The 14,170-nt window shown below is 48.5% G+C and overlaps 1 protein-coding gene across 3 annotated transcripts in view; it reads left to right on the top strand.

Annotated features, from left to right (window-relative positions):
- The window catches only part of TTC28 (tetratricopeptide repeat domain 28), a 113,939-nt gene extending 101,123 nt beyond the window's left edge, over positions 1 to 12,816 (top strand). For all 3 annotated transcript variants that reach the window (XM_040080467.1, XM_040080468.1, XM_040080470.1), the window contains 6 exons: positions 1,333 to 1,457; positions 2,515 to 2,746; positions 3,163 to 3,239; positions 6,119 to 6,248; positions 6,759 to 6,866; positions 7,341 to 12,816. In XM_040080467.1, the coding sequence (XP_039936401.1) occupies positions 1,333 to 1,457; positions 2,515 to 2,746; positions 3,163 to 3,239; positions 6,119 to 6,248; positions 6,759 to 6,866; positions 7,341 to 8,962 (2,294 nt within the window). In that variant the 3' untranslated portion in view covers positions 8,963 to 12,816. The remainder of the gene's footprint in view (positions 1 to 1,332; positions 1,458 to 2,514; positions 2,747 to 3,162; positions 3,240 to 6,118; positions 6,249 to 6,758; positions 6,867 to 7,340) is intronic.
- The last annotated feature ends 1,354 nt before the right edge of the window (positions 12,817 to 14,170 follow it).

Here is a 14,170-nt window from a genome sequence, read left to right as displayed (position 1 = left end):
GTCTGTGGGATGGACTCAGCTGGAGCACAGATACAGACTTTTTAATGGAAAATTCAGTGACAGTTCAACAGGAGGCAGGAGAAGTCCTGCTAGAAGCAGCAGCAGCAAGTAGCTGTGATTTCTGTGACATAAACATTGTAGGGCTTATTCCTTTGGTCCGTTTAGGAGAGAGGTTTCCCTTGCTTCCATTGGGAATGTCTCAGCTGTGTCAGCTCCTTGTGCAGTGCTGGTGCTTGCTCCCCCTCAATTAGATCTGTACGTTGAGATTTGGAATGACAAAGTCTTGGAATTCAGCAGTGCTGTGACAGGAATATGTACAGATAACCTATTTTTTCTTCCTGGCACGAGGCCTGGTTTTTGAAAGCTGCAGGCATTCCCCAAATTGATTTTGCACAGACAGCAGAACCATGTCATTTAGCTCAGGAAACTGTGGTGAAAATGGCTCTGGCGTGAACTGCACATGGCTGGAGGAGCAGGAACTTGTTAAAATGAGTCAGACTGACAATGATTTCAGGCATGTTGAGTCCAGCATTAGGATGTGGTTCAGGTAGTACCAGCTGCAAGCTGAGTTCAGGTTACAATCCACAGTTCAGCTGGGATTTCATTTTCCTTCCAAGATTTTTCTGTCTCAAAAGAAAAGAGCACTAAAAAGCCCCAAAAGTGACCACTTCCTAGGCAGAAAAGAGCGAGTGTGGACATGGTGCTTGGCATAGCCAGCAGGCAGAGGCTCTCAGCTGCTCAGGCTGTCTGAGTACTGCCCCTTCCATGGCACTATGCAAGTTCACACTCAGTTCCTGACTTCCAGCGCTGACCCGTGGCACTGAGTCTTGGACAGAGCACCAGAGCCAGGAGCAGCTGCATCCTCACTGCATGAATGAGAAGGGAAATGCAGAGCTCTTTGTGCTGACATCTGGGGAATCTGGCATTGAGTGGTGCATGAGCCAGGACAGGTTTCTGATCAGAACAGAGAAAACTTTTCATGTTCACAGTTCTGATCTACGGCCACTGTTGGCATGTGTTGATTTCTGTGGCTGTAGAGACCTGGAGCGTGCCTGGACAAGTTTAGCTGCAATCCAGTGGTTTTCTGCTTGCTTGAACAGAAGACTCTATTGATTTAATAGCAGGGGGCAGTAAGAAGTATCTAGAAACTTTCTGGAAGTTCAGTTTGCACAACTGGGCAGGGAGTGGGCAGAAGCTCTGGGAAAAGAGTGCCCCTGTGCAGGGTACAATGAACCACCGTTCACTGGTCTGAGGGCAGAGGACGTCTGGGTCTGGTTTGAACATTTTCCATAACAACAGGAGATTGATTGTCTCTCATTCTGAATCCTGCAGGTTTCATGCTTATTGGGAGTGATATGAAGCTGAACAGCCCTTCTTCACTGGTAGGACAGGCTCTGACTGAGATCTTGCAGCACCCTGAAAGGGCCCGGGATGCTCTGCGTGTCCTCCTCCATCTGGTAAGGGAAAGGAAGCACTGTCACAACCGTGAGTGGCACCACAGCCCATCTGAGGGCATGAGTGGAACCATCAGTGGAACCAGTAGCCACTCCCTGATGTGCAGCCACTCCTTGAAAAAAAATTATATATATATATCTATCTATATATATCTATATACACACACCCCTTCATCCACCCTCTTGTGCCATGACATATCCTCTTGCAAAACTCCGGGTCAGTGTGGAAAGACTTGGACACCTAAGGAAGTGTTCAGTGCAAAAAGAGGCAAAGTAAGCAAAATCTTAGATTGTATTGTGACAGAATCCTCCCCAGACCCATCTGGTTTGCATTAGCTGTTGAATTGGGTTTCTGCTTAAGGGGTAAGCATTGGGATTAATTGTTTATACAGGGAAATAGCTACGAACATGGCAGTCATGGAAACACAGAGCACAGTCACTGCTGTCTCTGCATATTTGGAAGATAAGAGGCCCTTCTGTCCCCATCTGTGCCACCAGTCTGTCCTGGGGAACAGTGGGACTGCAGCCAACTGCCAGGTGGCTGCAATGATCACTCATGACTTCTAATACTTTTCTTCCCAATGCATCATCTGTGGTCTCACAGGAGTGTGAAGTGTCCATAGAATGATGGAAACCTGTGAATGTTGCTGGTCTTCCCAGTTGCTGAGGTTTGTGGACCCTCATCTCTGTTTGCTCTGTGGCTGCAGGCCTTTGTCTGGTAATAAACAGTCTGGAACCCCAAGGTGAATCATCTTTTGGGGAGAAACGCAGCTGCCAGGCTTACAGAAAACAATCCCAAACAAACTGCTATTTCGTTTCCTGTGGCATTATTGTTCCCAGTGTCCCAGAGAACATTGACACTCATCACTGTGATGTTACAGCTGCGAATGCTGAGTTACTGGAGTTCTCTTTTCAAGGCTCTAATGTCCTCTTGTGTGAGACAGGCCAGGATCAATCTTGGATTTGCTGTCCTCCAGCCTGCTGTTCCAGTCTCTCCTCTGTGTAAAAGAAGCAGTCAGTAACAGCATCCTGTAGAATAAACTGTGTCATTTCCCCACAGGTGGAGAAATCACTGCAGCGAATCCAGAACGGGCAGCACAACTCCATGTACACCTCCCAGCAGAGTGTGGAGAATAAAGTTGGTGGCATTCCAGGCTGGCAGGCTCTCCTCACAGCAGTGGGATTTCGCTTGGACCCTCCAGCCTGCGGCCTCCCAGCAGCAGTGTTCTTCCCAACCTCGGACCCTGGGGACCGGCTGCAGCAGTGCAGCACCACCATCCAGTCCCTCCTAGGTGAGAGGAGGCAGCTGTGGGCCCTGCCCAGGCAGACATCAGCCTTTCACGCTTTTCTGTGATGTCAGCATGTGAAACAGGGATGGTTTACATCGGTGAAATCAATGTATTGGACTGGGAAGAAGTTGTAAAAGTAAATGTTAACTGAAAATGTTGTCACAGATGAGAATCATTTGCCGCTGGGTCGAGTAAGCATGATGTTACTGTTCCTCTCTCCCAACTCTCAGTTAGGAAACCTGTCATTAGATACAAAGGGGGAAGAGCTTTTGCTTTTTGGAAATGGCTGCTGTTTCCAGAGCTGTCCAGTGATGTTGGGGAGAGGTTTTAGGAATTAACTGAGAGTGTGTTCTGTTCAGGTTTGTTGCATTTCTTGCAGTCAGGAAACAGATACAGATGTTTCTGCTGATGTTTTTCAGGTTTGCCTAACCCTGCACTTCAGGCACTTTGTAAACTTATCACAGCTTCAGAAACAGGAGAGCAGCTTATCAACAGGGTGAGTTGGGTGGTTTTCCTCCAGTACCAGGTTCCAAATGGCTCTTCCCAGGTCAGTAAATCAGAAATATGCAGAATGGTTGGTGTCCTGGTTTATCGACCCAGAGCTTGCTAAGAGACTTGAGGATTGAAATTCTAAACTTGCCTGTTTGTGTGAAAGAAAGTGTGTGTCCAGAAGGAAAAAATGCAGGTGGGTTACTGGGCTGCATGGCCCTGGGACTCCCTGTTCAGTGACAAGTGAAAGCATGAACCCTACAGCAGTGTGGGGGCATTGAGTAACAGACCCCTAGTTGCTGTTTGGCCATCCTAAGGCCCACCTTGGCTGCCCACTGCCCACTGTATTTACTGAAGTCCCAAGGTATGGTTGACTTCGGACAGTGCAAGGTCTGTCAGAAAACTCAGCCTGTGCTGCTGCTGTGTGTGCTCACAGCTCCGTGGAAAGGATTTCTGGGCTTTAGGAGAAGGGCAGTGCTGCCTGTGGTGATGGGACTTCACCCTGCTCCCCTCAACCTCCTTCACACTCTTCCCTCTCCCATCTCTGGAGCATGCCTAGCCTAACCTGACCTTTCTCTGCGCCACCAGCCTGGCTGCTTCCCATTCCATGGTTCTTACTGTCCTGAGTGCTCCTGTTGTGAGGTTTCTCTTCATCATCTGCCTGCTTAAGTACATGGACACACTCACACAGGGAATGGGCCTGTATCTCACTGTCTTTCCCCTTTCCCCATGCAGAAGCATTCCAGGCAATACTGTGATGGGGAGCTGGGGTTGGTTCTGTTTCGTGTCGGGCTGCCCTTCCTTTGGTCACATGGAGTCTGCAGAAAAAGCCAGAGAAGAGCCCCAGCTTCTCTGTTTCCTGCTGAGAGGCTCTGGCAGCCCACTAGGATGAGTCTGCTCCAAGGAAAGGGTTCCTGTTAGGATCCTGTTAGGATCTGCAGCAGAGTTTGAGATGTTTCCAATTCCCTTGGTGACCAATGTCCTTGGTGGTGTTTTGCCTCTTGGCTCTCATCAGTGCTTGAGATGTGTGTGGTTAACTTCAGGGTTATCTTGCTCATGGCCACCTAAGGGAGATCAGGTCTGAAGGGTGTGAGGAGGACAGGAGACAGCATTCCCATGGCTGGAAATGCCTTGGGGTGCTAATGAGGTGGCTTCATGATTGCTGCCCTGCCTCAGATAATTAAATTACCCAAGGAAAAACATTCAGCTGGCTGTGCACAAGTAACAAAAGACACATTCACCCTCTCCTCGCTGCCCCACAGAGTAAATACTGGCAGGAATATTGCAAATTTTCTTCCATAGCCCAGACCCTTGGCAGAATCCCCTTTTGCACCAGTCTATCCTGTTACATGTTGGTTTTCAACTGCTCTCCCCTCCATTGTGGTTATTGCTTTTGTCCTCTCCTGCCTCTTGGCAGTTCATTGAGCACCGGGGCTCTGCCTGTCCCAGAGGAAAGCAGACTTTGTTCCAGACAGAAGCAGAATGTCAGACATTGCAGTCAGTGGGTGCTGCTCGTTGGTTTTCCTGACCAGGTGACCGGAATCACAGGGAGCAGGTGCTCTTGGCATTAGTGAAGCAGTGAGGTGGGAGCCTGAGCGGCTGCACTGGATGGAAAATGCTTATTTTGAGTGCAAAAGAGAAGGCAGGAGCCACAAAAGAGAGAACTTGAGACTACTGCATGTGCAATGAAAAGTTAGGGGTTTCTGGCTGTATCGACACCAGTACTGTGTCCCAGAGGAAACAAGAGAAGGGCTGGTTTATGTTCAGCCTCCTGCCAGAGCGTGGGTTGGCCTCAGTGTCTGCCTGCTGAGTGTCTGAGCTGTCACGAGCTGGGCACTCCCAGATTCCAGCTGCCTGTTCCCATGCTGTTGGATTCACAGCTCAGGCCGTTCCCATTGCTCCCTTCGTTCTCCGGACAGAGCATCTTGCAGTCAGGCTGCTTGCTCGCACATGGCTGTGTCCCTGCAAGGTTCCTCAGCACAGGCACTTTGTAGCACAGAGTAACCCATGTTCTTTTCTCCTCTTTTCCTTTCTTGTTACCTGCTGCCCGAAGGCTGTTAAAAATGTGGTGGGAATGGTGAGTATGCTGTGCACGGGGGTGACACTGCGCCGCAGGGTGAAATGCCGGGGTCGCTGCACACCCGTGCCCTGTGCTGCAACGTGTCTGCACCCGCTCTCAGGCCTGGGATTTGCTCCACAGAGCTACTGTGGAAAAAGGCCTGTGTAAGCTTTTGTGGGTTGCGAGAGATGGGTGGTCCTGAGGCTAGCTGGTCCCTGATTAATGGCTTTCCATCCTTGCTGCCCTTGCTGTGTTGGTGAATGACATGGGATCCTGGCATCTTAATTTGTGTCAGATCTTCATAAACACATTTTCTCTCTAGCTTGCTACTCCTGTCCCTTGGGCACAGTTGAGAAACTTCTTTCCTGGAGGCCGTGGAGATATTAGGAAAGTCTTCCATGGTTTCATATGACTTGTTCTGCCCAGTTAATGAGTTTCTTAGGATTTGCATAAGGAGTATGGCTCAGTCCTGGAATGGGCTTTAGTATATTTCTGTGAGCAGCCCCAGAGTATCTCTTTCCTTTTCTTTCCCTTCACAGATGTTCCTGCTGTGCTTCCTTCTTGCTCAGCTTCCACTGGCCACCCCCCAGCCCTCACCCCTGGTCTCTCCCTGCCTTTGCTGCTGTTCCAGTCTGGCTGATGTTGCTGTCCCTGAACTGTCCTTCTTCCCAGACCTTCCCATCTCACTTGCTCTGTTCAGGAGCAGCAGCTGAACTGGGTGTCCAGGGAAAGGGTGTCCAGGGAAGGGCATTGCCTTATCTCTGGCTGTAAGAGAAGCATTGATGTGACTTGTAAAGAATGGCTAATGTCTGTATTGCTGTCTTCAGCTGCATCAAGTCCTGGTTCAACTTCAGGCAGGCGAGAAGGAGCAAGATTTCCCCTCTGCACCGATCCAGGTCTCCATCAGTGTCCAGCTCTGGAGGCTGCCTGGCTGCCATGAGTTTCTGGCAGCTCTAGGTAGGAAAACACTTCTTTCTGTTGTCTCTCTAAATCCATTGCTGGTGTCTCTTGTGGGGGCTTGAGGCACTGATAAGACTCACAGCTTCACGTTTGCCTGCCTCCTGCAGCCCAACCTGCATCTGCCAAATTCCAAGGTCTATGGTCTTCAGCTCCATTTCCGTAAGAAAACCTGGAATTAGTAGTGAATGGTTTGGCATGCAGGACACTGTCACCTGAGATGTTTGGTATATAATTTCATGACAGCTCCAAAGAATTTGCAGCTACAGAAGTGTTGACAGGAGTGATTTGTTGATGAGCCTGTGTGTTCCCAGTCCAGCGCCACAAAGCTCCCAACACCTGGAGAAGGTGTGCTAAACAGTAATAAATAACAGACAACAAACTGCACATGAGAGGTGAAATCATCCTTCTGAGGCTGCTGCAGGCTGTCATACCTCTCTGTTCTGTGTTATAAATGAGATCAAGGGTCTTTTTGTGAGCTGTCGTTTTCTCTTCCATGTCCCACTACAGGTTTTGACCTTTGTGAAGTTGGCCAAGAGGAGGTCATTCTGAAAACTGGGAAACAAGCTACCAGGAGGACCATGCACTTTGCTCTTCAATCCTTGCTGGCACTTTTTGGTAAAGCTGCTCAGTGTGTTTTTTGCTCTTGTGTCATCTGATGATTTGATCAGAATGGCTTCTGCTGAAATCTCACACTTGCATCTTTGCAGAGGTCAGACATGTGTCACACAGACCAAATGTGATACAGAGACTGGAGTAAATGTTATTTTTGTATGGGAAAGACTTGTCCGAGCAGAAGCTGGAGATGGAGTCCAGCGACTGGAGGACTTATAACTCATTCTTTGTTTTGAGATACAAAATGATAATGAACTGACAGCTTCGTGTAGGATACCTGGACAGAGGTTCTTGCCTGGGCTGGGCACTTCTTTTTCCTTACCTAAGTAGTAGTTGGTTGTTCTGAGGTAGCACAGAGCGTGAGGGCATGTTTTGTAGCACTTTCTCTTAATTCTGATAGAATGTTACCTAGTTTTATTTGATGTTATGGTGTACCTAGGGGCATGTTTGTACATACTGTTGTCTTTTCTCTTTTAGATTCTACAGAGCTGCCCAAGCGCCTTAGCCTGGACAGTTCCTCATCACTGGAGTCACTGGCTTCTGCTCAGTCTGTTTCCAACCCTGTACCCCAATATCAAAACCCTCCATTCTCTCCTACCTGTCCAGACAGCATTGCCTCAGATGCCATTTCTGTGTACAGCCTGAGCTCCATTGCCTCTTCCATGAGCTTTGTGTCCAAGCCAGAGAACATGCTGGATGGGGCAGCACACAGAGGACGGCAGGATTATGAGAGGCCCAAGAATATCTATCCACACAGGTCTGCAGCTCAGAGCCAGCTGTCACCACAAGCCACTGCAGCCAGCAAAGATGAGGAAGAGTATGAAGGTTTCTCTATAATCAGCAATGAGCCTTTGGCCAGTTACCAAGAAAACATAAAACCAAGATTTTCCCCTGATCACAAACAGCCCAAAACTAGTCAGAACGGAGGCATTAAAGCGTCCATCAATTCCAAAGGGAGCGTAAGTACTCCAAATTCTCCTGTTAAAATGACTCTCATCCCCAGCCCAAATTCACCTTTCCAAAAAGTTGGGAAACTTGCAAGTTCTGATACTGGGGAATCTGACCAGTCCAGCACTGAGACTGACAGCACCGTCAAATCCCAGGAGGACAGTAATCCAAAGCTTGACCCGCAAGAGTTGGCCCAAAAAATTCTGGAGGAAACTCAGAGTCACCTCATTGCTGTTGAACGTCTTCAGAGAAGCAGCAGCCAGATAAGCAAGAGCAACAGTTCCGACGACGGGGCTCCCAGCCCGGCCGGCGTGTCCGCGTTCCGCTCCTCGGAGACCAGCGCCTTCAGCCGCCCACTCAGCTCCAGCCAGAGGAACCAGTCTTCGCCTCTTGCAATTAAACCAAAGCCTCCGACGAGGAGTTCATCCCTTCAGAAGGTGAGCTCTGGCTATAACAGCCCCACAACGTCAGAGATGTCAAACAGAGAAGGCACAGGTCAGTACAGTGGGCAGCCGTCTCCGGGTTGTGATTCACATGGGTCCCTAACGGAGCAGCCTCCCTTTAAACTCAAGTACCCCAGCTCTCCTTATAGTGCTCACATTTCTAAATCACCCAGAAATATCTCTCCAAGCTCAGGGCATCAGTCTCCTGGTGGCAGCACTCCATCTCCTGCTCTTTCTTATTCCTCAGCTGGTTCTGCTCGCTCAAGCCCAGCTGATGCCCCAGACATAGACAAATTAAAATTGGCTGCCATCGACGAAAAAGTGCAAGCAATTCACAACTTAAAGATGTTCTGGCAAAGCACTCCCCACCACTCCACTGGCCCAATAAAGATTCTCCGAGGAGCTCCTGGAACAATGACTTCTAAGAAGGATGTCCTCAGCTTGCTCAATTTATCACCACGGCACAGCAAAGAGGAAAGTGCAGAGAAGCTGGAACTGAAGGACCTGTCTATTGGGCAACACCTTGCTGCTTCGCCACAGAAGATCCCTCCAAATGGACACAGACGACCTGAAACCACAAATGCCATGACATCAGCTCATTCCTCACCTGGCAACACTCTGGGAGCCGTGCGTCCCCTGAGGCTGCCAGCTGGGAACGGGTACAAATTTTTGTCACCGGGAAGATTTTTCCCTTCCTCCAAATGTTGAAATGTCCCGAGTACCAGCTGATGACTTACAGTCTTGTAGAAGTATTTGCTTCTGCCCACTTGCCTTTGCCAAAACAGAACCAGTAGCTAAGCAGCCGTGGTCATGCCCTCAGCTGGCAGTGCCCAGGGATGGGACAGGCTGGCCTGCTGTCACTGTGGGGGCACACGGCCTCACACACATGGGTTTTTGTTTCCCTTATCAGGACCTTGGCCAGACTCACCTGATAACAGGTTTGTAATATTCAGTATTTGCAGCAGCAGGTGCAAAGCATCTGGTTGTCTGTTTGTTAAATACTGGCTTTTAAGCCACCTCCTTGTATTTCTTAACCAGAAGTTTTACAGCTGGCTTTTTGTACAGAAATTACACATATCAGGGGTTGGGGAGGAAAGGGAGAGGAGGCAGAACATTCCTGTGTACCACAAAGAACATAGGTACAAGTCTCTGCCTGGAGAAAGATGAGCTATTTACTCAACTGCTTTCCAAGGCTGACAGAGAAGACCACACGCCTCTAGACACCTCTGCCAGGTTGGCCAAACCAGAAACTGCTGTCAGTAAAACTCCATAGCAGCAGGATCTGGCATTTCTGTTGCATCATTTAGAGACTGGTGAAACAAAGACAAGAGGAGAGAGGTGCCCCATTTTAAAATCTGCATCTCAGGTAACTTTTTTGGAGGGAAATCCCTCAGATGAGACTTTGCTGGTTGGTCTGCACAAAGGAAATGTTTGGGCCCTAACAAATCAGGTGAGCCTGCGTGTGTGCTAGTGAGTGTGTGTCAGAGAGACAAGTTGTGGTTTTATTGAGTGCCCTGGCCTCTCTGGCACACCACATCGTGAAGGTGAACTTTTTATCCTGGCAAGTTTTGGGCAGTACTTACATCACTGCCTGCTTAGTGAGCACAGAAAAGGATTACAGATGCTGCTGCTCAGAACATTATTTTGCAGTTCCACAGCAGGCAAGAATGTGACATCAGTGTGTGTGATTCAGACATCACCTGACCAAAAAAATCCCTCCTCGATCCTGCTAAATGATTGCCAGGGCTCAGCGCAGGCAGGTCTGCGAACATTTTCCCTGCTGTGGAGGCAGGTTTCCTTTGGAGCAGGTGTGGAAACAAGTTTCATTCAGAGCAGGTGTGCCAGTGTAAGCAGCTGTTGGTGCAGCTGGAGCCAGAATTCAAGGCAGCAAGTGAGGGGCTGGATGCAGAACCTGAGTGCCCTCTGACGTGTGGAGGAAAAGGGACCAAGAGCACCCCCAGGGCGATATGTACAGTCAGCTTCCCTAGGCTAGGTGGGGTCTAGGGGTTAGGGGCAGGCTGGAGATGGTTTCTAAGTGGCTGTGAAATGCCGTGATGGGATCCCAGTGATCACTTACATGCACTGAAGCCGTGGGCACGTGGCAGCATCGGCCCCGCCACGTGAGCTCAGATCCACGCAAGGTATTCACAGGCTATGAAGTCAGAGCACTGTATCACCAAGGTTTTTGGTGTCTATTCTGCACTCCCAGAATTGGCTGAGTGACTGAAGGCTAATCACTTCACCTCTCCGTGCCTCGTCTTCCCTTTCTATCTAAATGGGGATAGTAAAACTTACCTACCTACCTCACAGAGGTGTTGTGAGACTGAATTCATTAGGCCCTGAGTTTTAGCTGGATCTTAAGTCAACTTCCAGTCTTGCAGCTGATTGGAGAGTGCAGGCAGCTCTGTGGATGTACCAGAGGCGCATTGCTGATGCAGAGAATTGTACTTAGCATGGCTGGATGCTCTTGTTGTAAATGTGGATCTGATAATTTGTGATTTTCTTAGGGATCTTGGAGGAAAAGCATGATAACAGGGCAGAGAATTCAGTTCTGATACGGAAACATATAAATGCTTAGGCTCAGCTTACTCATCGGGCATAATCAGATGCGTGCTGTGAGAATATTTTGGAGTCTGCTGGTTTCAGGAGAACATTTTCCTTTTTATCATTGCAAGAAATGAACACAAACACTAAAGGCAAAGGATACTGGGCTGGGTTGTTACAGCCAGGTAACAAGGGAGGAGGGATCACCAAAGTTTACAGTGCAGAGAGAAGGAGTAGTAACCTACTCGTACACAATGTAGCAGAACAGTTGAATCAATCTGTTCAACTCACTATAATGCAAGTTATTTGTCTGTACGTAACATCTTCCTGTGATGGTTTGGTGCTAAACATCACCTTCGTGTCATTTGGCAGGAAAAATTAGAATAGTGGGCCAAAATGAGTCAGCACAGCATCTGCCCCTTGTGGAGACAGTGATGCTGTTGATCATGCCACTTGCTGTGGTCACAGGACTGCTGAGAGACTTCATGTGACCTGCTCTGTTTCTAACCAGCATAAACTTTTTGAAACGACATCCCAGGAACACCCAGGATGGAAGTGGGCAGCTTTTTGTTTATAGCAACAGCAAATACTCCCTGTAGTGCTGCATAACACGCCAGAAATAAGCCTCTTTGTTGTAGTTTACTTCCATAACTAAAGGATCTTTTAACCTGTAAAAATTCTATGCTGCCATTTTGTTACAACCCATTTCTGTGCTCCAGCAGGTTTCATGCTGGCTTAAAGCTTTCAGACAGAGCTGAATCGGGGTGGGGGGTGTGGGGAAGTGGTTCTTCTGTTGTTTTTAAGGAGGGGGGAGCATTAGAAGCAGGGAAGGGTTCGGATGTAGAGAAAGTTCAGTATTTGGGGAATTTGATGTTGTATAAATATGGAAGGTGAGTGTCACTAGAACAAGTCTTTTGGGAAATAGGTCTCCGTTGACTTGGCACAGGTCACTTCCACTGGCTTGCCGGGAGCCATGAAATGCATGCTTACTCGTGGCTGGGAGACACTGCACACCTTGTCCCTCACTCCTCCACCTCCTGAATGAGAAACAACCCCTTTGTGAGGAAATAGTTTTATCAGGTTTGCCCAATACGTGGAGAAATTCAGGAAATGAAAATCACATCTTCTCCATTTGCTATTAGAATTCCTTCTGTGGGTTTAATGCATTTGTCGTTGTTGTATTTGTGCATGGTACAAGTGACAACACTGCACTGTAATACAGTGAGCAATAACAATTAGGTATTAACCACTTTTACATAAACCTGCCACACGCAACCATTCCCCAAGGCCATAGAATGTTTTGGTTTTGCCCTGTACGTTTTACTGTGTGAGATTTCAGATTTTTTTATTGATTGTCTTTAGCCCAAACAAAGTGGGAACAGTGAACAACTCCTGTGATCAAAATCTAGTTTGGTTTTGTTGGTTAGCCTGTACCTCTGGCCTGATACTGGTTTTCCTTCTGTTTAATCATACCTTACTGAAACAAGGAAAAAGGTGCTACACCCATGCATATCACTCTAGGCCATATTTTCTTTCATTAGGGCAAGCTCGTTCTGTGAACATCTCTTCCAAGTTGCAGAACAGACCCAGGGGCACAGAGGTGTCCGTGAATCTGTTAGGAAGCACTGGTAGTTTCAGCTGGATGGTGAAAATTGGTTTGAGCAGTTTCGGGTTCATTGCATTGCCATGCTGCCCAGCAGGGCTGCACGAGTGTGTGGACACTTGTCCCCTCAGCTGCACAAGAGCTCTGGAGACAGTGACCCACAGAGGATGGTCAGCAGAGGCTTCCCAGCAGCAGCCCTTCAGCACTCGCTCTCCCTACGTGCAGTGTTAGCCATGTTTGGCGTCTATGGACTTTCTTTGTAAATGAAAACTCTGTTTCCAGACAGCATTAAACTTTTTATATTATGAAATTTACCATGTAAAAAGATTTTCATATTTTTATTGAAATTGCTAAGGCATTTGGCCTTTTCTTCTTTGTGATTTCAGTGTCTATTAAAGCATGAGTTCTCTCAGTGCCTCAGTCTCTTGATCTGGAAGGATGTGGGGGAAGGGTGTTTGTTGGCTTGCCGCTCTCTGCCCACACCCAGCTCCCCTGTGTCACTGTGTCCTGTGGCAGAGTGCGGCTGAAACTCATGGCAGCTCTCCTCAGCTCCCTCTGGAACTTCCCTCCCCTTTTTGTGCAGTGCAGTGTTCCTGTCACCAGTGCTCACTGGAAGTTGCTTTTCCTTCTCCTGACAGGTGGTGGGTGCCCCAGTATTTGCTCAGATCTCTTGTAGTAAGCAGCAAAAAGACTCACAGGGCTGGGAGGAGCTCTGAGAGAACCCAGTGCTAAAGGGATGAGAGTCTCCCCATACCAATACCAGCAGAAACTTGTTGAGTTACATCTTCCTTTTGCCCCCATGTGAAAGGTGCCACATGAAACGAAACACACAAAGCTCTGCTGGTGCTGCAGGAACACACACACAGCCTCTGGGAGCAGCCAGGGCCACTGGCAGTGCTGGTGCTGCCACAGCAGGAGCCTGGGCTGGAGCCCTGCCATGAGCAGGGAGCAGCTCCTGGGGAAGTGTCCCCTCCTCCAGTGGGGCTGTGGTGGAGCTGGGCTCGAGTGGTTTGTCTGTGCCAGCCGGGATGTGGCTACTTGTGACACTGCTGTGTGTGGCAGGATGCAGCTGTAAACAGAGGGTTTGGGGACTGAGCAAACACCAAATGTTGTCCATATGGGGAAGGAGCAGCAGCAGGGACTGCACGCTGCCAGCGTTTTGAAAAACCAAATAAAGGAAAATCCTGAATGCTTGGAGAAACAGAGACTGAGAACCCCCTGCAGCTGTGCCCCAGCACAGCCCTGATCACTGCTGTGCCTCATGGCCAGAGCCACCGCAGGCTTGAGTCACCCTTCAAGGACTTCCATGGAAATACACATCCATAGGAAGAGCCTGCTGAGGTTTTTCCTTACAGCTATTTACGTGGAGGAGGAGTGTTGGGCAACACTGAATTTTATCTGGATTTCTATTTGTGTAAATGCCTCATTGGTCCTGGTTCCTGGCAGACAAAATGGGGGGGGCAATGGCTTCTCCTGGGAAAGGGGAGCTGCAGAGAGGGTCATGGGTCACCTCTGGGGAAAAGGATGCACCACTGCAACACAAGTGTGGAGCTTGTGGTTGTCTTCTTTTCCTTTCCAGTTTACCTGGTTTTACATTTGTGTGTGCATTTCAAGCAGAGGAAAAGCAAAAATCTGCATGGCTGTGGAAAACATCTGGGGAAAAAAATGAAAGCTAATGCTCAAGAACTAAAAAGTAAATCAATATATTAAAAATACATTATTTTAAGTAAATCCTGTCGTTTTCCCTGAATTACAGTTTTTGAGAACCT

This window comes from Hirundo rustica, chromosome 17 (assembly GCF_015227805.2).
Source record: "Hirundo rustica isolate bHirRus1 chromosome 17, bHirRus1.pri.v3, whole genome shotgun sequence".
Classification (NCBI taxonomy): Eukaryota; Metazoa; Chordata; class Aves; order Passeriformes; family Hirundinidae; genus Hirundo; species Hirundo rustica.
The sequence above is the reverse complement of the archived record's forward strand: the minus strand, read 5'-3'. Positions and strand labels throughout refer to the sequence as shown.